Genomic DNA, 27,601 nt, shown 5'->3' on the forward strand with positions numbered 1-27,601 from the left:
AAGTTAGCTTAAAAAAAAAAATTTTTTTAAAAAAGCCCAGAACTGCTTTTCTGACTGATATGACACAAACAATGTTAACCATTTGTACATTCTCTAACACGCATATTTTAGATTCACAATTAATTTAAAAGCCTCTGGTGTGTAAAAATAGAAAATATCATCATATCCTCCTGTTTTTTTTTACCATTTTTACCACTGACAGATGACAGATGTCCCACAGACTTGCACTCTATTTGTGGCGGCATAAATATGCGAATTCATTCTCCCACTCCAAATTCATTGGAGTGGGAGAGATAGGAGTTAGAGCCCTGCATTCCCGCGGCTCTCCCGACCAGATTTTTTGCGCCGCGGGATTAAATTCCCGAATAAAACGCGGTAGCGGTCGGTAACTCTGGTGTAATTTGAACGGGAGCTGGCGGTCTAACAATATCCAGTTCCCGACGTCCATTTGAACAGCATATCTGCACTTTATTCTTATTGACCACCGGTACAGCCTTCACTCGGACTGTTATGCACGCGCTGCACGCATGCTTTCAGCGTCAGTACAGCTGTAATAAAATAAGCGCTCCCCTCACAAACGCTGCTCAGGCATTACAGGCAAGATGAAATGAAAATGACATCCATAATTTTCTGAAGACAGTCGGTCTCCTTCAGAAATACAGTGATATATAAACACTCGCACCGGGTTTCGACTTTGACACGTGCAGTGCTCATGTTTATTCAAGAAGTCAAAGCCTTTTGGAAAATCTATTTGTGGCGGTGAGTTTTGGATATTTTGGCGGGCGCACATGGGATGAAATGAAACTTACCTGCTTGAACTCTTTCATTTGATCCGGGTGTCTGTCTTTAAAGTGTTTTGTTAGTTTGGTGTGTTTCCTCGTTTTGATGTCGCCACGTCTCAGTGCTTTTATGAAGAGAGCGCATCTGCGCACCTTTCAGATAGCGCATCAAGAACCGGGTTGACCGGGTACTCGGTACCACCGGTACTTAAAAAAACCTGGTACCGTAACGTTTTCATTTTTTTAGTACCGACTTGGTACCGAAGTACCGGGTCTTTTGACAACACTAGTGTATATACTGCCTAGCCTACTATTTTTTTAAAAACAGTATGCATTATGCATAATGTACATTTCAAATAGTACTATTCTACACTGTGGTCACGTGAGCTACTATGTTGCATTTAATTTGGTTTGTGAAGTCCAGTTATGCAGTAAAAATGGTTATTATTTTTAATCCATTTTGTGTAAAAAAAAAAAAAACCCACGGATGATTAAGTCAAGCACATTGCATTGTGGGATACTGTGCCCAGCACAACATGCTCAGTTGGCTTACAGAAAAATTGCATACTGTGCAAAAATAGTATAAGTGTTATGTTCGGCTAGTCCAAAAAGCCCATGACTCTTGAGAAACACTGGGACATTTGTGCTGTCTGCATAATGCATGAAATGACTTTGAATTAGACATTAGAAACCTGCTGCAGTGTGCAGGCGGGCGGAGAACACATCGAAATTCACATGGTGTTCCACCAACAGATGAAACAGCAGTCTTTGATCGCGTAAGAACAGAAGATGCGTCTCTTGATCAGATTTAGAGATTTAGCTTCTCATCCAATACAAAAGTAGTCTTGGCGGTAATCAAAGCGCACCCACCTCCATCCCGGCCCCCTAGATATACAGTAACGCATATAACCTGCTCTGTTGTTTTTGTAGACCATGCTATTGAGGAGAAGCTGGAAGCAATGCAGTAAGGTAAAAAAGCAAGAGCGTTTGCCCCCAGATTCTCTGACTAGCTGCTGTGTAAACTGTCCCACACACTGTATCGGGTTAATTAGCGATGAACATTTTGCAGGGTGACTTATGCAACATGTTCAAAGAGAAATTGGTTTGTGTGCCAAATGCTCTAAATGTCAGCACTGCAGCAGTCTGGTCAGAGGATGAGTTTTATCGGTACGGCTCCATTAGTTGCGGCAGTCATGCATCTCTCGGGGGTGATGGGCCATGCCTTTTTGTAGACATTTGCATTTTATGCTTTGGTGATGAGCCAGTCATTCATGGTGTATGTGAAACCATTCCACACTCTCTTGAGTTCTGTCCCCACTGAGGAGTCATTTCATTGTCTTGAAGGGATTCATTCAAAAATCTGTCATCATGTACTGTACACTGCTGTTCAAAAGTTTGGGGTCAGTGACATTTGCCTCTTATGCTCACCAAGGCTGCATTTATTTGAATTCTGTAAAAACAGTAAAATATTATTACAAGTTTTAAAATGTAATTTATTCCTGTGATGCAAAGCTGAATTTCCAGCATCATTACTCCAGTCTTCAGTGTCACATGATTCTTCAGAAATCATTCTATACACTAATTTGCTGCTCAAGAAACATTTCTTATTATTGTTAGTGTTGAAAACAGTTTGCTGCTTAATATTTTTTGTAAAAACTGAGATGCATTTCTTTTCAGGATTTTTTGATGAATTGAAAGTTCAAAACAGAATCGATTTGAAATAGAAATGTAACATGTAAATTGTAACATTATAGATGTATTTACTGTAATTTTTGTTAAATTTAATGCATCCTTACTGATTAAAGAGAACTGATTTCATAAAAAAAAAAAAAAAAAAAGACACCAAACTTTAAAACAGTAGTGTACTTGATGCTCAGATTGTCCTTTTTGGAGCTTTGCAGCCACGTTCACCAACCACTTTTGCTGTATAGACAATCTCCTTTTGTGTCCAAAAATCATGTTTTGAGCAACATGAGGGCGAGTAGTCAGTCCTTTTGCACTGAAGTAACCCTTTAATGTCCTGTGACGTGTGTGCGGAGCGCAGCAGCAGCAGAATCTTCGGCTGTCGGACCTGCACAGAAAGTCTCAGCTGGGGAGGGGCATCGTGAGCATCAGACTCATCGAGGGTCGTAACCTCATCCCCATGGACCAGAACGGCCTGAGTGACCCTTACGTCAAGTTCAAACTAGGTCCTCTGAAGTACAAGAGTAAGGTATGAGCGACTGTGGCATTTCAACATGGCAACATGACACTGTGTGATCTCTTTTTAAATATCTCTGGACTTACTGTCCACGATTCAGCCATTATTCCAAAGAAAAAATCTTTTTTCCCCACCTCTGACAGAAATTTCTTTGCTAATGTAACCAAGGAATGGAAAAATAATATTCACCAATAACCCTAGCTTGCATTATTCACAGCTAAATTATATACATTTTGTCATAAATAAAAATAAACTATATTTTATTTATATTTTAATTCAACATTTTTGTCATAAATGATTAATAATTAAAATAATTAATATATTATTAATTGTATTAATATATAAAATAATTAAATAATAATAATGTGTTTGTCTTATAATTGAACATTCTTTGTCATCATAAATAATAAATGAAAATTAAACAAAGTAAAAAATGATTATTTGTTTGATATCTATTAAATAAAATGAAATAATATTTTAATTTATTAATACAGTTTTCATTCATTTATTTATTTATCTCAGCATGTGCATATCATCATGACAACCTTGTCATATGTCATATGAAGGACACTTCAGTATACGTTTCAGCAGACAGAATAAGAATACTGTCTGCTAAAACTATTTCTCTGTTACTTGGGAACAGACAATTCCCAAGACCCTCAACCCTCAGTGGAGGGAGCAGTTCGACTTGCATCTGTATGACGAGGAGGGAGGCATTCTGGAGATCTCCGTTTGGGATAAAGACATTGGAAGGAGAGACGACTTCATCGGCCAGTGCGTACAATTTCCTACATATCATTTACATACATATCATGTTATCAGTATGTCTGTTACCTGGAAATCAAACCCATCAATATGCCATTGCTAGATGCTTGATTTACATGAAGTGCATGTGTTTAACACATGTCAGGTGTCAGCTGGACCTGTCCAAGTTGAGCAGAGAGAAGACACATAAGCTGGAACTTGAGCTGGAGGAGGATAAAGGGATGCTGGTACTGCTGGTGACTCTGACCGCCACAGTCGCGGTCTCCATCTCTGACCTGTCTGTCAACCTACTGGACGACCCACATGAACGCCAGCAGATCATTAAGAGATATGTAAGTGTGACGTCCTCACAGCCAAACAGGATTTTTTCTTCACAAAAGGGGTCTTTGACACTCACTGTCACTGTACAGCAAGTGTTGCTTTTAACAGCTAACTTGTCTTCCTCTAGAGGGCACTTGACAACTATATCCTCCATTGAGCCGCATTCAAATCTCAGTATGGTTTTTATAGTATTTGGCACTTATAAATAAAAATCTGGCTCAACAATGTCTTGAAATTAATTTCTTATTCAGTTTTGACATCTGTGATTGGCCTATCCCTTCCAGCGCTGAGAAAAACCATGACAACACAATCTGTGTGATGCTTCAGAATGATAATAATTAACATCAAAATCTTGATATTAACCCTTGTTAATTTTTTTTTTTTTAATTTAAAATTAAAAAAAGTTACACATAGGTCCATAGTGGACAAAAATGTCCATGTCAAAAAACTGTCATAAAAATTTGAAGCTTGGGAGCACAGAGTTAAGTTTGGTCTCATTTTAATGAAGACCCATGGCAGATTATTGTTGAAGTAAAAAAAGTTTAAAAAGTGAAACCCCAAAAACAAGTTCTAGATGTTTAGGTTTATTTATTTGCTATTAAATATAAAATAAAGTGCAGTGCTAATATTTGTGAATATAAGTGATAAGTGATCAAGCACCACTTTCTTTCTTTTTTTTTTTTTTACATTTTTATTTATTTTTGTTTTTGAAAGAAAGTAATGTTTTTATTTGGCAAGGACACATTAAAGTGGTCAAATGTGACAGTAAAGACTTTTATAATGTTATAAAAGATTTCGATTTCAAATAAATGTTATTCTTTTGAACTTTTAATCATCAAATAATCCTGAAAAAAACAAAACAGTTTCCACAAAAATATTAAGCAGCATGGCTGTTTTCAACATTGGTAATAATAATAAACGTTTCTTAAGCACAAATCAGCATATTAGAATGATTTCTGAAGGATCATGTGACACTGAAGACTGGAGTAATGATGCTGGAAATTCAACTTTGCATCACAGGAATAAATTACATTTCAAAAAATATTCAATTCAAAAACAAGTATTTTAAATTGGAATAATATTTCACAATATTGCTGTTTTTACTGTATTTTTGATCACATAAATGTGCAAAATACAGCAGAAATTGTTAAAGGGGTCATATGATGCGATTTCATTTTTTCCTTTCTCTCATAATATGATCACAGTCCAGTGCACTACTGGATTAACACTGGCCTCGTTCACAACTGGACCACGGTGGAGTAACTCACACCAAACAAAGACAGAGAGAGAGAGACATCTCGCTGCTCTCGGAGCTGTCTGTCCTCTCTATTCACGGTTTGTCTTTGTGCTGCCACTGTCCCCTGGAGGGCCGGTCACTGAACCGCTTACAGAAACTCACCACCAATGCAGACTGACCTTCTTTCATAACAGCTGCATAATGAAGATGTATTCGTGAGAGCCACCAGATAATCTGGCGTGGCGGCTCAGTGTTTTTGTCTCAATGTCCACGGCCGAGTGGCTTTGACGTGGACACAAAACTGCTCGCCGACTCTGACAGGGGATTAGAGAAAGTTAGGGCCAAAATAGAGCTGTCAGAAACGTATGGATGTATTGCTGCTCGGCAGATTATGCGCTTTGAATGTAGCCGTGGGCCTCCGTGATGCGTTTTTGTTCTTTTTCAGAGTCCATTAAGGTGGTTCTTTAACCTGAAGGATGTCGGAATCGTGCAAGTGAAGATCCTGCGGGCCGAGGGGCTGATGGCTGCTGATGTCACAGGTACAATCATATGTCACTTCCTGTATTCATTTGTGCCCAGTGGAACGATAACCAGGATTCTTAGTTTCTGGATGGTCTATAAGACTTTTTCCAGGCATTTTTCTGAATGTTTTGGAGTGGTTATCACCTCAGTTTCTCTTCTGATGATGGAAAGATGACCGACCGTCTGAAAGAGAGGAGTCTCCTAATTTCATTTTTTCTCACTCATAAGTTGATCTAGTTTTTGAGGTTTGCTGTTCTCTCAAAAGCGGCCCACCTCATGGGTTCTGATTTCATGCCTTCTTCTAATACCACACCGTGGTGGACAGACAAAGGCTTTTAAAAACCACACACACACACACACATTTTTCTGTGCCTTTCTCTCAGCCTGTGGTTTAAAAAGACTTGATTTTTAGCTCCTCTATACTTTTTTCCCTCCAAAATTTGCCCACACTGATTCTGTGTACACATTTGTATTTATTTTAGCACAAAGCCTTCCAAAATTAGCCAACTATTTCATAAAACAACATGCATGTTATGATTATCCTTTAAAATAAAATACAATTATAATGAAAATTAAAGGCCAATATCAGTTTCTCTATGCTAATCTTTCACCTTGGCAACATTTCAGGGAAGTTGTGTGATCACCAGATAGGAATAAACGTGCATGAGTTACTCTGATAATTATTATTTATATTACTGTACTGGTGGGATTTCACACGATCCTCCAGAAATCATTCTAATATGCTGGATTGCTGCTCAAGTAACATTTATTATTATATTCAAAGTTGAAAACAGCTTCCTTACTAACCCCAAATGTTTGACCGGTAGTGTAAGAGGACTTAAAATTACTGGAGAGAGAGGATTGTAAAACATCATAGACCACACTTAAATCTTGAACTATGGGACAAGAAATTGCATTGCAGCAATACCAATATCAAACTGTTTAAAAAATGTGTTGTTATTAAGTAAAAATGACTTACTAGAAACATTCCAGATTACATTTCATTCATATCATTTTCATAGCTCACTTGGGTATTTTAACCTAAAAGCTTTTGAACGCAACACTGTGTTTCAGGAAAGAGCGACCCGTTCTGCATTGCGGAGTTGTGTAACGACCGTCTGCAAACACACACGGTCTACAAGACACTGAACCCCGAGTGGAATAAAGTCTTCACCTTGTGAGTTCATTATGCACATCCACCACGAATTTGACGAATTCAAATATTCACAGCTGATCAAGTTGTTCTGTCACCTGGACTCAAGTGGATTGAACTATCAGCTGCAATTTGGCTTGATTGTGTAATATATTATAGAAAACATGAAATGAAAATGTCTCCCATTTACTTCATTGTAAAGGGAAAAAATATTTAATTATCTTTAATCAAACTCCAATTACTTTCATAACCACAAGTAACTAACAAAAACCAACAATTTTCTAAAGGAAATATGTGACCCTGGACCACAAAACCAGTCATAAGGGTCCATTTTCAAATCTGAAAGCTGAATAAATAAGCTTTCCATTGATGTATGGTTTGTTAGGATGGGACAATATTTGGCCGAGACTTTTTATAATTTCCCACATAATTTCTCTCTGAAATATTTCACCTATATGAGTTCATATCTCACATTTTGGACTTTTTTGTCTCAGTTCTGAAAAAAACTTGCAGTTTTAAAAAGAAGCATCAGAATTGTCAGATAAAGAGTCGATTATCTTTTTTTTTTTTTTCCATGGAGGAAACAAAAAAGAATTGCAAGATGTAAACTCCACATTCTGAGAAAAAAATTAAATTGTAAGATGTAAACTCAGAATTCAAAGAAGAAAACGTAAAAATTGCGAAATGTAAACTCTGAATTCCGAGATAAAAAGTCACAATTGCTTTATTTTTTTTATTCCGTGGTGTGGAGGAGACAAACAAGAATTCCAAGATATAAACTCAGAATTCCAAGAAAGTCTAAAATTGCAAGATGTGAGATATAAACTAAGAATTAAACGGTTAAACAAGATAAAACGGTTAGAATTGCAAGACACAAGCTCAGAATTCTGAGGAAAAAAGTCAGAATTGCAAAATGTAAATTCAGAATTCCAAGATAAAATGTCAGAATTGTGCGACGTAAACTTGCAACTGCTAGAAAAAAGTCAGAATTGAGACATAAAAAGTTGCAATTTTTCCTTGCAGGAATAATACTTCCAAACATTATGGCATTTCATTGTGTTGCAAATTCTGTTCATGTTGACTTCATACAGTATTTGTAAATGCAATATACTAAGCCATATTATAGTCAATATAAACAGAAATTATTCTGCATAATTTGTTGCACACCTTGATCTCAAAAAAACCTACATGACATAAGGTATGATTCATCATCCAATCAAATCCTGAAGTCAAGTACCGCCCTACATAATTTCCCACAGAAATACGGCCCATTATGGCATTCAGATGCGTTTCAAATTCTGTTTGATGTTGACTTCGTACAGTATTTGTAAATGCAAGGTTACAGTCAAAATGAATCGAAATGCTTCGGCATACTTTGCTTTGTGTTTGATGAAAAACTCTCTCTTGTTCACCCTGCAGTAACGTGAAAGACATTCACTCGGTGCTGGAGATCACCGTGTACGACGAGGACAGAGACCGCAGCGCTGACTTCCTGGGTAAAGTGGCCATCCCGTTATTAAACGTAAGTTCGTCCCATTCAGTTTCCCCAAATTCTTAGATCCACGTGTGTTTTTAAAGGCGCGTTTGAAACTAATCGACTCGCCGAATGAGATTGATGGCGGCGCGTCTTTAAAAGCGCACACAGCTGGGCCTCCCGATGCCTGGGTAATGTCTCGGTGACAGAGGGATGCTGGTAATGAGCAGGTACTTGTCAGAGCTGGAAGTGCTGGAAGGAGGGAGGGACGGGGAGGGAATGTGCGGCTGGCTGTTTGATGCTGCTGCTGGGAGATCAGGGGTCAGCCGAGGAGGGGGGTCCGCTGGGGCTTTGCCAGACAGCAGGCTGTCACGTCTTCTTCACACAGATCCGCAACAGCGAACAGAAGGCCTACGTCTTAAAAAACAAGGAGCTGACAGGGCCAACAAAGGGGGTCATCTTTCTCGAAGCAGACGTCATCTTCAACGCCGTAAGTGTACGCTGCGCCCGGAGCGCTGGATGTTGTGTCTTTTGTTTCCACACTGGAATATGCAATAATTATTGATGCATAGAGAACTCCAGCGCTAATTAAAACAAATCATAGTTCTTCGTTTCGCTTCAAGGTGAAAGCCAGTTTGCGGACGTTCGTTCCACCAGAACAGAAGTACATCGAAGAGGAGGCCAAAGTCTCTAAACAGGTAAAATAACAACAATGTAACTATTCTTTAAAAGGAATAGTTCACAAGTAATGACAAACCACATGCTGCTTTTTTGTTCTGTGAAACACACATTACATGAAAAATCATTACATAGCTGTTTCCATAAAAATGACGCTTCAAAGTGGCCAAAAACACCTCAAAAATAGTTCAAATGCCTCGTGTTGTGTCATACATTCAAAGACTTCTGAAGTGTCTGCATCTTTTTTACTCTGGATACAAAAGCATTAATCATTTTGATGTGTGTTTTTATCATTTTTTACTATTTTGACTATTTTTTAAATATATAGTTTATTTTAATATATATAGTTTATTTATTTATGGTTTCGTTTTTATTTCAGTTTTAGTTTGAATTATTTTAGTACATCAATTTAAACTGAATGATAATGAGAAATGTTTCCTTGTCAACTATCTGAAAGTAAATAAGTTTAAGATTTTTAAGATTTTATTTCATTTTAGTTATTCATCCTCAGTTATCATTTATTTTTATTTTATATTTTCATTTTCATTTCAGTTATTTTTAAATAATTTTTTTATTACATTTTTTGCCATTTTTATACTTTTTTTCAATGATTATTTTATTAAGTTAAGTTTCAGTTATAAATGTTTTTTTTTTATTTCATTTTAATTATTCATTTTGTTATTATTAAAATGATCTAAAATGTTTCAAGTAATGAAAATGTTGTAATGGTTTTAGTTTTAGTAGACTATAATAACTCTGCTTCAGAAGACTTTGAATACATATCGCAAAAGTCCTACGGACCAGTTGGCATGTTTTTTTGGAGACTCTCTACATGCTTGTTCCATACATAACATAACAGCACGCGGGTGTGAAACCACATTAGGGGCAAGTAAATAATAACACAATATTAATTTTTAGGTGAACTGTTCCTTTAATCCAACGGCTGCAATCAAATCAAAACCACCCCAATGAGGGCCGCCGGTCCCATGCCCGCCACACAATAGGCCGACGTGTTTGGGACAGGGGGCGCAAGCGCTGAATCGCTGCGTTTTCCCCCTTGCCCTGCCGCTCTAGGTGTTGAATAGAAATGTCAAGCCAGCCCTCTTGAGAGGAGAGGGGCCACCCCAGAGGGCCCGGCTGCGGCTCTACGGCTGTGCCTGCTCATTGTCCTCTCTCTCAATGTGCCTGCGTGACAAAAGCGCTGAATTGGAGGGGCTGGGCTGAATCAGACGCTGTCACAAAGCTGCTCATTGAGCAGAACAGACCAATTCTTCAGTCCTTTATGCCCGTCTCAGTGAAGAGTTCAACCGTGGATTCGGCCCGTATATCTAACCCCAGCTGTCAGTCACACCGTCACTTATAGAGATGATTACATTCACCTCGTTTTTTGATACTGTATGCCATGAGTTTGGTGCACCTTTTGGGGTGGTTTGTGTTAATCATGCGTATCAGAACAAAGTTGTTTGGTTTTCTTTAGTTCGGCCTTTGATAGAAGAGAATAATATTCATGTTTTATAACAACTACAAAAAAAAAAATCATAAAGTAACTAAATCTAATTTTTGAATGTTTATTGTGTAAAAGTTTTTCTTTTCTTTTGATGTACACCATTTAAAAGTTTGATGTCAGGAAGATTTTTTTAAATGAATACTTAAATGGATTAAAAGTGACGGTAAAGATTCAGTTTGACATTATAACATTAATAATGGTGAAAACTTATATGTTAAATCGATCAAAAGTGACAGAGACATTTATTGTTATAAAAGATTTCTATTTCAAATAAATGCTGTTCTTTTGAACTTTCTATTCATCAAAGAATCCTGAATGTAGCATGGAATTGCTACATTCCATAACATGCGAATGTAGCAATGTAGAAAAATGTAGCATGTTTTCCACAAAAAAAAATATTAAGCAGCAAAACTGTTTTCAACATAATAATAATAATAATAATAAAATAATAATTATTATTGTTTATTGAGCAGCAAATCAGCATATTAGAATTATTTCTGAAGGACCACGTGACAGTGAAGACTGGAGTAATGATGCTGAAAATATTTTATAATTAAAATTTTAAATATTCAAATATATTCAAATATAAAACAGTTATTTGAATTTGTAATAACATTTCACTATATTACAGTTTTGCTGAATTTTCACTGTGTCAAATAAATAAATGCAACCTTTGTGAATATATATAAAAAAACTATATATTTACAATAACTATATAAGAATATATAACTATATATACTATATAACTTTCAAAAACATAGAAAATCATACTGACCCCAAACTTTTGAACGGTAGTGCATTGTTTTGGTTAAAATATATATCATATAATTGTGAGAATATATAGTAATACTTAATATAATTATTATAAAATTATAAAAAAAAGTTTTTAAATTGATATCGAATTGACTTATAAAATATATTTGATGATTGTTATATAATGTATTGTGTAAAAATTTTTTTTTTTTTTACATATGAATATTCTTTTGGTTTGAATGTATGTCATAAAAATATATTTATATGATATAAACATAAAACATATCAGTATATTTCAGTATAATATTGGAAATAATATTTCCAGTTTCTTGGTATTCAGGAGTATTCTCTAATAATGATCATTATTTTTGAGGAGGCTATATTGTGGTTTATGGCTAACAGCTCTTGTTTGGAATTTCGGTCTCATATTCTCACGTCAGATGCTGCAGCAGAATTTTAACCGAGTGAAGCGCTGCGTTCTCTTCCTCATTAACGTGGGCTCCTACATCAACAGCTGTTTTCAATGGGAGTCCCCCCGCAGGAGTTTATGTGCTTTCTTGGTAGGTGGCGAAACTCTCTCATATATATACACACAGAAACAAACACCGTATTGATATGATACACACAACTCAAAGAAACTCAAACTCACTTATTAAAGATAGATAGGTCTAGATAATAGATGTACACACTGTATATATTATAGATTGAGTGTGTTTGGTGACACTTGTGTGTTGAAGTACTTTGATGTGTGAAGTGCGCTCGTAGTTTAGCGCTGAAGCACCCTTGAGCTAAAACGAGTAGATGTGATCTCTTAGACGCCGTCCCTCTGTGACCTGGAGCCCGACCTCACCCCGCGCCCCTGCCTGCCCCGCTCTGAACACCTCAAGAGCCCTTTACACTGTTCCCTCTCGCTTTCACACACTCCAGCCACACACTTCCCTCCTGTACCTGAAGGAGGCGCTGTAGACTCGGAGTCTCCCTCACAATAGATTCACTCAGCTATTTTCATCTGTACCTGTTCATGACTATTAACTGACCGAGATTTGACCTCCCTCTTTAAACAGTGAAGTTCAGCTCTGGTTTACGGCTATGACTGGAAACTTAACGTAAAAGTCATTTACAATACAGTAACAAAAACTATAAATCCGTTCCAGCTCAAATATCTGATAGGATGAACCACATTCAAAGCCTTTGTGAACATCATATACACACACACACATATAAAATGTGTATATATACTAATATATATATATATATATATACACTAACATTCGAAAGTTTAATGCTTTTGAAAAAGTCTCATGCTCACTTGGGCTATATTTATTTGATTTAAAAAAATAATAATAAAAAGCGCAATTTTGTGAAACAATTTAAAATAGCTGTTTTTTGTTTTATAAACAATGTATATTAATATATTTTAAAAATCTAATTTATTTCCAAGGTGGCAAAAATTAATTTACTCCTTTGATGAATAGAAGTCCAGTTTTTCTTTTTTGAAATATAAATCTTTTGTAACATTAAAGGTCTTTACTGTCCCTTTTGATCAATTTAATGCATCCTTACTGAATAAAAGTATTCATTTATTTCAAAAAAATCCACAGAGCCAAACTTTGGCGTGATGATGTGTAGATAGATACACATAGTCACATATTTGCAAATCATAAAACTACACAGTAATTATAATTAACTCTATTACTATAGAACTATTTTAGAATATTTTATTGTGATTATTAATATTAAATATTGATTGAATATTCAATATTAACTCTATTTATTTATAAACATTAGCAGATATCTTTATTGTAGTAACTTATTGTTATGAAGGGATTTTTATCATGAAAATGGAATTGCAAGACATCTATTAGTTGATAAAATGATCTAAAAATATCATATTTTTATCATATATTGGTCAGGTCTTTGTGGTGGTGGTTTGGAATTTCGAGATCTACATGGTTCCATTGTCCCTGCTGCTGCTGCTGGCCTGGAATTACTTCCTGCTGGGGAAGGAGTCGCGCGAGGGGAGCGTGGTGAGTGTGGTTATGGATGTTGACTCTCCAGTCTAATGAGGGCTACATTTGTGACATTTATCTGCAGCTCATTTTAAGCACATGATTGTTGTAGGCCGTCACAGGAAACTGCAATGTCTCATCCTACCCAAAAACGATCTTTGATTATTTGAACTAACCGTCAACAATTCCTGGTTAATAAACAGTTAGGTTATATTGTGCATGTTTATTTTTTAAAGGTGTGTGCACAGCTGGAATTGAATGTTTTTTTTCCAATTACTTCAGGTAATTAAAAGTAGCGCAGATATAGGAGCTCTTAAACGTGCCATTCCACTTACCTGGTGTATTTACTTATCACGTTTTCCAATTAAATTGTGTCAAACTAATTTCATGCCATCGTGAAATGTTGCCAATCACACTAAGTGTGTACGCAAAACTCCCTGAAAATTGATTCCATTTTAATTGTTCAAATGGCGTGGAATGAGTGCTGATGACTTTCAATGCGCAGCGTTTCTGGAGAGGGTGTTCGCTTCCCAATTAAGCCATCAAAATTTGAATTACATTTTTATGCAGGAGTATCCAGTCAAAGAGTCAGTAGCGATGTGCATCAGATAAATCTCAAAACAATAAAATAATAATTTTCCACTACTTTGCAAATTAAAATATGGAATTATCATATTGACCAGCATGAAATTCTACATTTTTTGTATTACTTTTTTTCTAAGCTGGATTTCAGTTGACGGACACATGACAGATACGGAGAGAGAAGGAGATTGACACAAATATACAGTCTGTGACCAATGTGAGCCGTATGCATATGTTTTCATATGTGGCCTGATGGCTAATAAATGGCAGCAGAGTTGCCATTCGATTGTCATCAGTCTGTATGTGATGTAATAATGTGAGTGTTTAAATGACATTCTCAGAGGTTGATCTTTCATCGCTTGAGAGACTTAATGGAATTCTCGGTTGTTTTATTTAGATATCAACTTCATTCTCCGATGTCTCTTTTAAAACGGATGAGAAAAATACGAATGAAATGGTTCTTCACATAGAGTATGAGTTTGAAACAGGGTTATCATAGTTATAAAATTGTGATTTACAGGCCTGGAAAAGTTAGAAAAATTAGTAAAATATGAAAAAGTCATGGAAAATTTGTAACTGATAAAATTCAGATAGAAATACTTTAAATGTAATTATTATTATTCAGTTTTTTAGTATCAAGTAATCAAAGTTTTTTAATATTATCAAGTAATCAGGAGTGACTTGGAAATGTTATGAAAATGCATTTGTCAAAAGATTCCTACTACAAAATCAATGCGGATAGCATAGCTCAGATAATTTCGTTTTGTAAGAATTTAATGAGAAATGTTTAAGTGTGAGATTTCTAGGGTATAGCAGCAGGCGAGCAAAGTTTCTATTTGCTCTCCATTTGATCTCATTACTGCTTTCGTTCTAGGATAATCCATTGAGATATTAAAAAGATCACATTTGTGAATTTTCTTATTGTTGCTTCATAGCAAGCGATGGAGGACCTTCTTGAGGATGCGGATGAAGAATATGACAAAGATGACAAGGTAGCCTCATTATTTCCTTATCAACTCATTAAGACTCTTCTTTCCACTTGGTGACATGCATGGCTGAAGGAAATCTACCATTTCTATCGTTTGTGGTCTTGTGTGTTAGCTGGAGCTTTCAGGGACAGCTGAAAGGTTGGCGTACGGACACACAGTTTAATATATGCGTCAGTGCTTTAGTTTAATTGCACCTGAGGCTTGCGTTGCCAAATATATTCAACATATCCCAGATGTTTAACTCCAGCCGTTCTTCGCGTTCCCATAACCCTTTGTGTGCCACAAGGCAGCCATTAGCGGCCTGACCTTTGACCCTGGGAGCTAACTTGGGTATTTTGGCACAAATGACCCAGACACCTGTTTTCCATTCATAAGGACCCCTCATAGGCCTGGGCTAAGCCTGGACATATGTTTGCACTTAGCTTACTGCCGGCCGGTCATGAAAATACACCGAGGGTTGGTGTCGCTCTCCAAGCTTTCAGAAATTGTTCCCGCTAATTTATGGGGACAATTGATTTGTTGAACCCCAACTCTGTAAGTTGTTGGGGAAAGAATAACACAACTTGCAGGCCGTCCCACTGATTTTCTATCCGACCCGACGCAGGTGAAGCCTGGGGTGCAGAATAAAGGCTGTCAGGCACGATCAAACAAGGGAAAAACACAAGCTGGCATGGTTTGAATCGCCAGTATTTTATTGAAAAAGGACAATCTAATAGATCAAACATAACCTACTCCATAAAAAAAGTGTAATTGAAATTTGTATTTCTTGTTGACACAGGAAGTTGTGATGGGACATATTGAAGGGCTGTTCCTTCTTTAATAGTCAAAAGACTATTTAAGGTTTTTTTAATGTTTTTAAAATAAGGCTTATTTGCTCACCAAGGCTGCTTTTATTTGATCAAAATGCAGTAAAAAAAAAAAACAGTAATACTGCGAAATATTATTGCAATTGAATATATCCGTTTTCTTTTTTAATATATTTTGAAATGTAATTTATTCCTGTGATGCAAAGCTGAATTTACTCCAGTCCTCAGTGTCACATGATCCTTCAGAAATCATTCTAATATTCTGATTGGATGCTCAAGGCACATTTCTTATTATTATCAATGTTGAAAACAGTTGTGCTACTTCATATTTTTGTGGAAACTGATAACAGTTTTTTTTTTTATAGAAATTGAAATGAAATATAAATCTTTTGTAACATGACAAATGTCTTTACCATGAGTTTCGATAAATTCAATGCATCCTTTTTTTTTTACCAAACTTTTGAATGATAGTGTAATTATTTATTGAATATTGAGTATATATTATATGAAATCCCTTAACTGCCTCTCATGGTTTTTTATTTTATTTATTAACTTACAATTAACTGTATTTTTCTTCATTAGCATTAGCAGATATATTTATCATAGTAAGTTGTTTATTGTTATAAAAGGACTGGGAAATTTTATTATATGGACATTCTAGAAAGTAGAATCAGCATGACTTCTTTGCTACTTGCTTTTGAAAATCTATTTACGTACGCACCATGTGAAGATTTGAGTATTTATGGTCCATTATCCAGTAAGAAAACTGTAAATTTTAACTCTAAAAAGCACTAAGAACATTTAAAAAAAACGAGCACCAGAATATGGAAAGCTCTCAATTTAAATTTGACTTACCAATACATTGAATGCAACTTTTGACATTTGATTGAGATGAATTTAAATCTAATGTTGAACATTATTCCGTTCAGAGGCCCTCTTTTCCATATTAATGAAGCTGCGGTTGGGATTGGAGACTTGCTGCTTTTGTGTTAAGCTACACCAACTAACCTTTTAGTCTAAGAGACACCAGACAGCAAACAAAAGCTTCCCCACCCCCACGTCTTTCATTTCTTATAACGCAACTAAACAACTTGTGTTCCCTTACTAGAAGATTTTCTACAGACCAAAGCACAGCTGTTCAAAATCTGTGTACGTATGACAAAATGAATTCTGTTGTGTAACTTGCCATGCATGCTTGTGTGTTCAACAACAGGACTCAGAGAAAAAGGGCTTCTTGGACAAACTCTATGCGGTTCAAGATGTGATCATAACGGTTCAAAACGCTCTGGATGAAGTGGCCTGCTTTGGGGAACGAGTGAAGAAGTGAGAAACTTTCGAAGCGTCCTTTTTTAGTAGCATTGATTTTGTGTCATGAATGCATGGTTATATATTCATTCTCATGCTGTTCCTCTCTTTCAGCACGTTTAACTGGTCTGTGCCCTTTCTGAGCTGGTTAGCCATAACGGTGCTATGTGCCGGTTCCACGCTAATATACTTTATCCCACTACGATTCATTGTGCTGGTCTGGGGTGAGAAATCCTATTGCTTTTGTTAAACACTTTCCCAATGGTTTACTATTCAGATTATTTCTTAGTTTGTTGAAATGCATAATCTGATTTTGTACACAAGATGTGTTCTTGCATTGTAACGATTTAGGGTATAATATTTTGGAAATTAGTAGGATATGAACATGCATGTCCCACACAGGTATCAATAAATTCATCAAAAAACTTCGGGACCCCTACATCATTGAGAACAATGAGCTGCTGGACTTCCTGTCTAGAGTTCCATCAGATGTCCAGTTGGTAAGTGATCAATGATAACAAGTGACGTATTTTCATTCTTTTGCATGATTCACAACACGGTTGTGCAAAATCTGCTCATCAGGTTCAATACAAAGATCTCAAACCAGAGACTTCTCAGAGTCCCAGCAAGAAAAGGAGGAACAACCCCGGATAGGTCTTGAACTGTGACATTACGTTTCTAAATCAACAGCCTCCAAAGCACCGTTCACGTACAAAACACTGTGAACGTTGCAAAGACTTTCAAAAGGAGATTGTTTTAAAAAGAAAGAAATATTTCTAGCATTATTTATGCAAACTTGCACAACTATAATAGCACAAAACTCAACTGTTCATAAAATGTGCTTTTGATTATTTATAGCTATTCCCATTTTTATTCTGTGTCACTGATTCACAATCAGTGTCTTGAACATTTTTATTCAAAGAGATTTATGTGAAGAAAAATGCTGCACTTGGTCACAGCTCCAACAGTCAGTTGAGACTATATAACGTAGATTCTTTTCTGAGCTGGTTAGCCATAACGGTGCTATGTGCCGGTTCCACGCTAATATACTTTATCCCACTACGATTCATTGTGCTGGTCTGGGGTAAGAAATCCTATTGCTTTTGTTAAACACTTTCCCAATGGTTTACTGTTCAGATTATTTCTTAGTTTGTTGAAATGCATAATCTGATTTTGTACACAAGATGTGTTCTTGCATTGTAATGATTTAGGGTATAATATTTTGGAAATTAGTAGGATATGAACATGCATGTCCCACACAGGTATCAATAAATTCATCAAAAAACTTCGGGACCCCTACATCATTGAGAACAATGAGCTGCTGGACTTCCTGTCTAGAGTTCCATCAGATGTCCAGTTGGTAAGTGATCAATGATAACAAGTGACGTATTTTCATTCTTTTGCATGATTCACAACACGGTTGTGCAAAATCTGCTCATCAGGTTCAATACAAAGATCTCAAACCAGAGACTTCTCAGAGTCCCAGCAAGAAAAGGAGGAACAACCCCGGATAGGTCTTGAACTGTGACATTACGTTTCTAAATCAACAGCCTCCAAAGCACCGTTCACGTACAAAACACTGTGAACGTTGCAAAGACTTTCAAAAGGAGATTGTTTTAAAAAGAAAGAAATATTTCTAGCATTATTTATGCAAACTTGCACAACTATAATAGCACAAAACTCAACTGTTCATAAAATGTGCTTTTGATTATTTATAGCTATTCCCATTTTTATTCTGTGTCACTGATTCACAATCAGTGTCTTGAACATTTTTATTCAAAGAGATTTATGTGAAGAAAAATGCTGCAAACCAGATTCAAACTTGTGTCGCCCACGTGAGCACCATAGCTCATAAAACATGTGCCTAACACTTGGTCACAGCTCCAACAGTCAGTTGAGACTATATAACGTAGATTCTGGTGCAAAAATATCAGCCTGAAAATGTCTTTCGTCTGCATAATTGAATGTATTAAATGCAACTGGTCTGACCGCAGCATTTTTTTCTTGAAAACACGCCAAAACTTTACAGTGAACTTTGCACCTTTGAGGTCACTCTTCAAATCATTTTCCTTAGATAATTATTTTTATCCACAAGCACATATCATATGGAGAAACTGCATGCTGTGCATCTAAAGTGAAAGAATGTATGTGTGCATGTAAAAAAAAGTGACTGTAAATATACAATGTGGAAATTTTTTTTATGTTCTGGACATGTTTACCCATGACAGATGTCATATGCTATGATCACTGTTCATATGCTATGATGAATGATGAAATGGTGTTTAATTGTAATATTTGTACATTGTGTTGCTTGTTAATGATTCGTCAATGGTCTATGAGTATGTAACTGTTAAGCGGATACACTCAAGGACATAAATTGTTATTAGTTGGAGAAAAAGAAAAGGCATGAAAAGGGCATGTTTATGCCAGGGCTGAAACCAACCAATGAAAACCTCTCTCTGTGATCTTTTGGTTATTTATTTTCCAAAACTATGAAATAATAGACTTTTTTCTGAATGTTGCTGGTTTTATTTGTATTTATTGGTCTTCAAAAGATGAAACGTGAAATCACATTTGCAATCCGTTTTACTTCTGCACTGTACTTGTAATTTACTAAATAAAATGTAGGGCAGGACTTGATTTTATCCATCAGGAATTGATTGGATTTATTTATGACTATTTTTTATTTGAGACAATGTGCACCAATGAATCATTCACAATAAGACGAGAAAAAAGGGTCAGTTTTGATTTCAGGATGACTTTAACCACACCCCACAGAAAGAAAGAAATTCATTAATTAAAAACAAATTAATGCATGCAATTAAACATGGTGCCATGGGGTTTTAAGTGCATATGGCATTGCATAATCCAGTATTTCCTCCTTGTGTAAAATGTAGATTGTTAATCATTTGTCCAAGAGCATCCAATTAACTAATCCCGATTAGAGATACAGTATGTGTGAAGTGATGCATTTCTCGGGATGGGGGAGGGTGGAGTTTTGGGGGAGACTGGACTCCACCAGTCATCAGGTGGAGTTTTGTGTCTACATTAACACGTTCATATGGGCAACTGGAAGGTCCATCTCCACAGTAACAGATAATGACTGAGTCATCAGGTGGAGTTTTGTGTCTACATTAACACGTTCATATGGGCAACTGGAAGGTCCATCTCCCAGTTACAAATGAAAGGTTTATAATTAGTTTCTTTAATCTCTGCCTTATTAAATAAATGCTTCTTTGGGAATCAGGACAGACTAATTGAGTTATGAAGGGCATCTTTTTAAAGTAGCAAAAGAGCAGTCTCTCCCATGGCCTGGGCTTTTAAAAGAGATTAATGAGAATTTAAAACGGTCTTGGGTTTCCCTTCTCACTTCAAGAAAGACCGATGTAATTCTCCACAGTGCTCCCATTGATGGTTTAAGATCCAGAACAAGATGGTTGAGTAAACATATATACTATAGCCGTACAACGAGTACACTAAACAAAAGAACAAATGTCTGTTTTAATCTACAGTCAAAGCTATGATTGCCCTAAAATTGGAGAAGTTGCAATTGCTCAATCTCGAGTATAACAACAGATCAACATTTAAAGACTTGACTGATATGAACGTTTTTGCATTTTCAGGGATCTGTGGTGAATGTTCAAGTCACATTTCCTCCCAAAACTGAAGGGAAATAATAGATGTATTTTGCATCAAGAAAATTAAGAATTTTTCATTATTGCAATAGAGTATTTATTGCATTACTTTACTAAAAAAAAAAAGTGCCCCTTTTAGACTTGCACTCTATTCATTTACTAACTGCTTGTTTTCTTTAAAAAAATTAACTCACACTAGTTTCTCTATTCTATCTATTTGTTTTGTTTTATTTATTATACAATTAACAAAAAGCAAAAAGGCCTCTAACACTAGCTTGCTCTATTATTTTTCTATTCTATCAGTTTTCTTTTTATTGATTATATAATTAAAAAATCCTACGTGTACTGCGTTAAGCTAACTTTGATTTGTCATAGCACTTGCATATCATTGCTCTTTTGTTGATTTTGATTGCTTCCACTGTCCTCATTTGTAAGTCGCTTTGGATAAAAGTGTCTGCTAAATGACTAAATGTAAATTATTTGTATTTATTTTTAAATTGTAATCATTGTAAATGCTATCATGTATCAGTACTTTATAGTTTAAATTATATATAATTTAAATAATAAAATTATATAATATAGAATTTAAAAGTAAAAAATAAATGTATATATTATTTTTAAATTATGTAAAATATATATATATATATATATATATATGCAGACATTAAATTAATTGTGGAGAATTGTGTTTAAATGTCATGAAAATAATGTCACTTTTTTTATTTTTATTTTGAAATGAAATATGACCCAGGCATTTTGTGAGATTCTCCCATCCAAGCCATACTGAAAATCTAAATTAACATTCAGTTTACAAACAAGAGAAAAGACAACCCAGATAGTAAACACTGTAATAGTCAGCAGCAGTCATCAATCATGTTTATTCATCATCATATGCTATCTGGAAACCCAGTCACACACAATACAAAAACAAAGTTCTATGCAAGCAAAAGTTACTCTTTTCCTGTGCAAATCACCAATACTATTGAACTGCAGTCCACTATTCCTCAAGAGCTTGAAGCTCATCCTCGCAGCTCAAACATAACGCCCCGGGCAGAATTCAACACCCCCCTCAGGCTCAGATACCCTACCGGATGAAGGGTGGAAAAGGTGAAAAGGGCAGGATGCAACCTGGAAACCATTGTCAAGAAAGATTGTACTTATTGTGTCTCATTACTCACATTGTTACGTGTAAGGCTTTGCTCATATGTTGAATGAAGTAGTAGCAGAAGCACATCTCATGAGTTTTGTTTGCGTCTCAGACCAGGCATGAGCACTTCTCTTACACACTCTTGTGCAATCAGAAAAAATTTCTAGTAAACAAAGTCCTAACACTTTAATTTCAAACTCAAGATTTCCACCACACATAACGACAACTAAGCACCAGCACTAACACAATGCACGATGCTGAAAGGAGTAAAACAACAAATTACAGAGTAAAACACGCCTACATAATGAACCGTGCCTTGTTCATCTCCATACCTCATCCCTACTGATCAGAAATACCAAAGACTGTGGCATGGATGCAACACATTTAAAATTAATAATGGTCCGATCTGTATGTGGAACACGTAGCAGCGGTTGGAAAGCAATGCATGAAAGCTGCCCCCAGGTGCTGAGCAGAATATGAGCACTGGCACCTCTGCGGGTTCACACAAAGTGCTATGCATCTAATTGCTGGAGTGTCCACTCACTCGGCCAATTTTTCAGTGTTCGACCAAAAGTGGAAGTTGTAGATTTCTCATACAATAATCCATCTCAAAGATTTTACCATAGAACGAAACTCTCTAAAGGTTTTGCTAGTTTGGAATCACTACAAACACTTCACCTAGAAGGCTATATTTCCCACAGTCTTTGTGAGGAAGATCTCAGACCTCTTTTTGGTTTGAGAATCCTATCCGTTCTAAACTTGGGAGTCAACTTTCTCCAACATCTCAATCTATCGGTGTTCACAACCTGTCTTTGATTTCATTGATTGACAACAGGCTAACATTCACAAGTCCTTTTCGGAGACAGGAGTGTAGAAGTGACATCCTTTCTGATGACAATGAAGGAGACCGCCGTGAAGGCCCCTACATTCACACAATTGAACAGTTCCGCCATTATCCTCCATTTACCAAAGCTGAATGCCTGGCAACAGGACCAGTTTTGGACCTCAGCAGGAACAACATTTACGATATCAATCAAATTTTCTTCACAGGAGCAGAGAACATCACTTGCCTCAATCTTTCCTCCAACTTTATTGCTTCATATTTCACAGAAAATAGTACAGAGTTCACTCACTTCCCCAGGCTAAAGTACCTTGACTTGTCTCACAACAGTGTCTACATGCGTTCAGATTCCGCCTTTAATGAACTGAAAGAATTACAAGTTTTGGATTTAAGTCACAAAAAACATTACTTTTGAGGTGGCAGGTGTCAGGAACAATCTGACGTTCCTGGAAAACAGTTCCTCAAAGTGCTCGACCTCAGTTGGAATGAGATAAATTCACTAACCAACAAGACTTTGAAGAGCGACTCACTGAAGGAACTGCAGTTTCAAGCCAATTGACTGGATATAATGTGGAAGAAGGACCGTGGATTCAAAAGTCTTTTTAAGTCTCTCTCGAACCTAACACACCTTGATATATCATATACTGTAACAAGCTTAGTGAAATATCAGACGATATATTCAGCTATTTTCCAAGGGCGCTAACATATCTTAGCATGAGCAGGAACACTCTTGCCAATTTTGAGTGGGGGAACAGCTCAGAGTTGGAGACTCTGGATCTAAGTAAGAACAAACTGAGTAAGGTTACTAGAAAACTATCAAAGCATACAAGCACGTTGAAGGTCTTAGACTTGAGCCATAATCTTATCTTCAAGTTGCATCACAGCTTTCTCAAAGATGTCAAAAGCCTGCTGATCCTCAGTCTTGCTTTCAACTGTTTGCAGCACATCAGCGACGCATCCTTCCAGACAGGTAGTGATAACTTTCGCATGCTGAACCTGCAGAGAAACCCTATCTACTGTACCTGTGACTTTCTGGACTTCATTCTCTGGTTAGAGAAAAGTGAGATTGTCCTTCCTCGTCTTGCAACAGACGTCTTGTGTGACCTTCCGGAATCCAAAAGGGGGCATCCAATGGTCAGTCTAGACTTTAAAAATGCCTGCATCAACAACAGTATTGCTCAAATCATATATGTACTCACGTCATCCATCATCACTGTCATGATGTCTACAACTATTGTGATACATGTGTTCTACTGGGACATATCGTACATTTATAATTTCTGGAGAGCCAAATTATAAAGTTATTACTTGAAGACAAATGACTGCACATTTGATGCCTTTGTTATATACGACACCAAAGATCCGACGGTGGCAGAATGGGTACTGAACCACTTGCGTTTTGAACTGGAAGATAGAGGAAGACGAGTTCATCCACTCTGTCTGGCGGAAAGAGATTGGACTCCTGGTATACCGATCATGGATAACCTAAATCAGAGCGTAAACCGGAGTAGGAAGACGATATTTGTCCTGATGGAGGGATTTGTTCAAAGTGGGATTTTCAAGATGGCAGCTTTCCTAGTGCAAAAAAAGGCTGTTGGAAGAGGGCGTGGATGTGATGGTGTTGGTCTTGTTGGAACCGGTTCTTCGGCAGTCGAGAATCCTAAACTTGTAGCGCTGCCTGTGGGCACACAGTGTGCTGGAGTGGCCCAGAAACTCGGCAGCAGAAGGCTTTTTCTGGCAGAGTCTGAGAAACGCAGTTAGGTTTGAGAGTCAAGGTGTGCAAAGCAAATTGTTTACAAATTACTTTAGAGGACGATAACTCGGTACAAAATAAGTTTCGATTGGATTGAAACACTTCTGCCGTTGAGATTCTTGCTTGGATTCCTTCTACTGAACTGTTTGTGATTACCACATTGGGGAAATTTTAACATTTATTCTTATTAGTAAATGTATCGTTTAAAACAGGTATATTAATAAAGTCAAGAGTTACGTTAAAATCTATGTAATTTACATAATACATTTTAAGAAAAGTTATTTCTGTCATGACAACTCTCAGAGGGATTGGCATGGTAATATACAGTACATGACAATGTTAATGTGTTTGGTCTTGGCGGAATAGATCTGCTAAGCTGCTGCTGCTGCTGTGTCAGAGCAAGTACTGACATTTGCTACTGCCAAAACATCCACAACATGCTGCTGTAAGCATGTAAGAAATACTGCTGCTGCACATAACATATATGAAATAACCCCCATATAGCATACAGGTGGAGCTGGGGAAGGTGGAGGGTTTCTAAAGCATGCTGCAACTGCTACAGCAAGCACTAGCCAAGTATTTGAATGTTGAGCTGCAAGCTCATTGGCTGCAGATACAAAAAGAACCAATCAGCTGAGCCATGTGATAATGATGACATTATGTCAGATTGAGAGTTTGACCTATCGGACTGCACCATCGAGAGTTTCATGCCCGAACTTTGGATTTAAGTCATTTTTGTGATTTTAAGTGTTTTGTGAAACACTCTTTTTCAGAGCAGAAATAGATTGAAAGAAAACTTTTCTGCCATCAGTATGAGACACACTCTCATGTGATACGTCATCAGCGCTTTTGCATGTCTCGCTTAGTTAACACACCAGATTCAGATAACCAACTCGTTAGAAGTGAGCTACGTGCATGAACTGTGTTCCGATCGATATGATCCCTGCACCGTGTTCATTGCTCCCTACTCCCTGAGCAGGGGTTTACTTCATTTCGGAATATGGGCTGGAATTGAGAACGGCTGATGTAGCCTATTGTAGTAATGTTGTCTCTGGTGGACGATGACTCGGTACAAAATAAGTAGTTTCGATTGAAACACTTCTGCCGTTGAGATTCTTGCTTGGATTCCTTCTACTGAACTGTTTGTGATTACCACATTGGGGAAATTTTAACATTTATTCTTATTAGTAAATGTATCGTTTAAAACAGGTATATTAATAAAGTCAAGAGTTACGTTAAAATCTATGTAATTTACATAATACATTTTAAGAAAAGTTATTTCTGTCATGACAACTCTCAGAGGGATTGGCATGGTAATATACAGTACATGACAATGTTAATGTGTTTGGTCTTGGCGGAATAGATCTGCTAAGCTGCTGCTGCTGCTGTGTCAGAGCAAGTACTGACATTTGCTACTGCCAAAACATCCACAACATGCTGCTGTAAGCATGTAAGAAATACTGCTGCTGCACATAACATATATGAAATAACCCCCATATAGCATACAGGTGGAGCTGGGGAAGGTGGAGGGTTTCTAAAGCATGCTGCAACTGCTACAGCAAGCACTAGCCAAGTATTTGAATGTTGAGCTGCAAGCTCATTGGCTGCAGATACAAAAAGAACCAATCAGCTGAGCCATGTGATAATGATGACATTATGTCAGATTGAGAGTTTGACATATCGGACTGCACCATCTAGAGTTTCATGCCCGAACTTTGGATTTAAGTTATTTTTGTGATTTTAAGTGTTTTGTGAAACACTCTTTTTCAGAGCAGAAATAGATTGAAAGAAAACTTTTCTGCCACCAGTATGAGACACACTCTCATGTGATACGTCATCAGCGCTTTTGCATGTCTCGCTTAGTTACCACACCAGATTCAGATAACCAACTCGTTAGAAGTGAGCTACGTGCATGAACTGTGTTCCGATTGATATGATCCCTGCACCGTGTTCATTGCTCCCTACTCCCTGAGCAGGGGTTTACTTCATTTCGGAATATGGGCTGGAATTGAGAACGGCTGATGTAGCCTATTGTAGTAATGTTGTCTCTGGTATTCTGGTCTGTGAGCGTCTATGGGTTCAGGGGGCGTGGCTTTGGATGCCGATTGCAGGGAGGGTGGGACGTTCGCTTTCAGTGCTATCAGGCTAAAGTTAGCATTTTCCAAGATCTCCTACTGCACCTTTAAATATATTGCTATTTTTATCTACATGGGGGAAATTGTATTGTATACTAATGTAACAAGAAACACTTGTTTCCAAGTTAGTTTTTATTACATTAAACCAAAGTGTTGTGAGTTTTTTGCCATTCTGTCTGTAAAGTAGACTTTCCTCACAATGCTCACACTTCCTTCTTAAACTAATTTTATAAACAACTTCCCATTAGTCTCAGTTATGGTGCAATCAGAGTCACATTTGTACAGGAAATACTCTGATGTACTTTATCACTCTAGAGAGCGATACAGCGTGTTGACAGATTTTTATCAGTGCCTTTTGTGGACTCACATAGTTGCAATACACAAACACACAGTTACTCCAGCTCTCTATGTCCTTCCCTTTTTCATCTTTTATTCATCATGAAACCAGTGATGAAAAATTCATGACTCCAGGCAATGAAATGAATGCAAAATGAAAACCGTGGGCGTATAAAAACGGTGAGAGAAAGAATGTCTCTATCTAGAGTGACGCTGGCACAAGGTGCGGATCATGGCGAGGGCAGTGGGTTCTGGAGAGCAACTTTCTGCTAACTCTTTCTATGTTAATAAAGTAGATGAACTTCTGATAGACCTGTTTCATTTCTAGCATCACGAGAACCTGGGTAACTACACTGTGTGCTTGCTGAAGAATATTATAGCTTACCTGACCAAAAATCACCCCATCTACTGGAGACCAACCATGAGAAACAAAGCAAAAATTATTTATGGTTTTTAACATAGGACCAAGAAAATCGCATCATATGGAATACCATTATTGAATAAATGAAGAAAACCTCAAGTGCCTTAAAGGCACAATATGTAAGATTTTTTTATTAAAATATCCAAAAACCACTAGAACAGTGTTATATATTTTGCTGACTTGTGTACTTACATTATCCCAAATGTTTAGGAGAATGTTTAAATCCAGAGAAATAAGCAATTTTAACTAGTGA

General features: G+C 36.8%; 1 protein-coding gene, 1 long non-coding RNA gene and 1 pseudogene across 3 annotated transcripts in view; all 3 read left to right on the forward strand.

Annotated features, from left to right (window-relative positions):
• The window catches only part of LOC107741661 (multiple C2 and transmembrane domain-containing protein 1-like), a 28,530-nt gene extending 10,528 nt beyond the window's left edge, over positions 1–18,002 (forward strand). Inside the window, exons 6-21 of one of the 2 annotated variants that reach the window (XM_016554430.1) lie at positions 1,710–1,748; positions 2,824–2,991; positions 3,623–3,753; positions 3,890–4,076; positions 5,748–5,841; positions 6,899–7,001; positions 8,397–8,499; positions 8,840–8,941; positions 9,075–9,149; positions 11,830–11,949; positions 13,303–13,416; positions 14,916–14,972; positions 16,989–17,098; positions 17,195–17,304; positions 17,483–17,580; positions 17,663–18,002. In XM_016554430.1, coding sequence (XP_016409916.1) covers positions 1,710–1,748; positions 2,824–2,991; positions 3,623–3,753; positions 3,890–4,076; positions 5,748–5,841; positions 6,899–7,001; positions 8,397–8,499; positions 8,840–8,941; positions 9,075–9,149; positions 11,830–11,949; positions 13,303–13,416; positions 14,916–14,972; positions 16,989–17,098; positions 17,195–17,304; positions 17,483–17,580; positions 17,663–17,734 — 1,683 coding nt within the window. In that variant the 3' untranslated portion in view covers positions 17,735–18,002. Of the gene's footprint in view, positions 1–1,709; positions 1,749–2,823; positions 2,992–3,622; positions 3,754–3,889; positions 4,077–5,747; positions 5,842–6,898; positions 7,002–8,396; positions 8,500–8,839; positions 8,942–9,074; positions 9,150–11,829; positions 11,950–13,302; positions 13,417–14,915; positions 14,973–16,982; positions 17,099–17,194; positions 17,305–17,482; positions 17,581–17,662 lie in introns of both variants that reach the window. The other variant, XM_016554431.1, reaches the window with a different exon arrangement.
• An 86-nt stretch (positions 18,003–18,088) lies between these two features.
• On the forward strand, positions 18,089–19,719 carry LOC107741662 (uncharacterized). The gene is made up of 3 exons (XR_001640220.1): positions 18,089–18,164; positions 18,343–18,440; positions 18,523–19,719. It is a non-coding gene; the product is annotated as an uncharacterized LOC107741662 (long non-coding RNA).
• A 2,539-nt stretch (positions 19,720–22,258) lies between these two features.
• LOC107741679 (toll-like receptor 8) lies at positions 22,259–24,522 on the forward strand (annotated as a pseudogene).
• Positions 24,523–27,601: the final 3,079 nt, after the last annotated feature.

This window comes from Sinocyclocheilus rhinocerous, unplaced genomic scaffold (genome assembly GCF_001515625.1).
Source record: "Sinocyclocheilus rhinocerous isolate Xijiao unplaced genomic scaffold, SAMN03320098_v1.1 scaffold886, whole genome shotgun sequence".
Lineage (NCBI taxonomy): Eukaryota > Metazoa > Chordata > Actinopteri > Cypriniformes > Cyprinidae > Sinocyclocheilus > Sinocyclocheilus rhinocerous.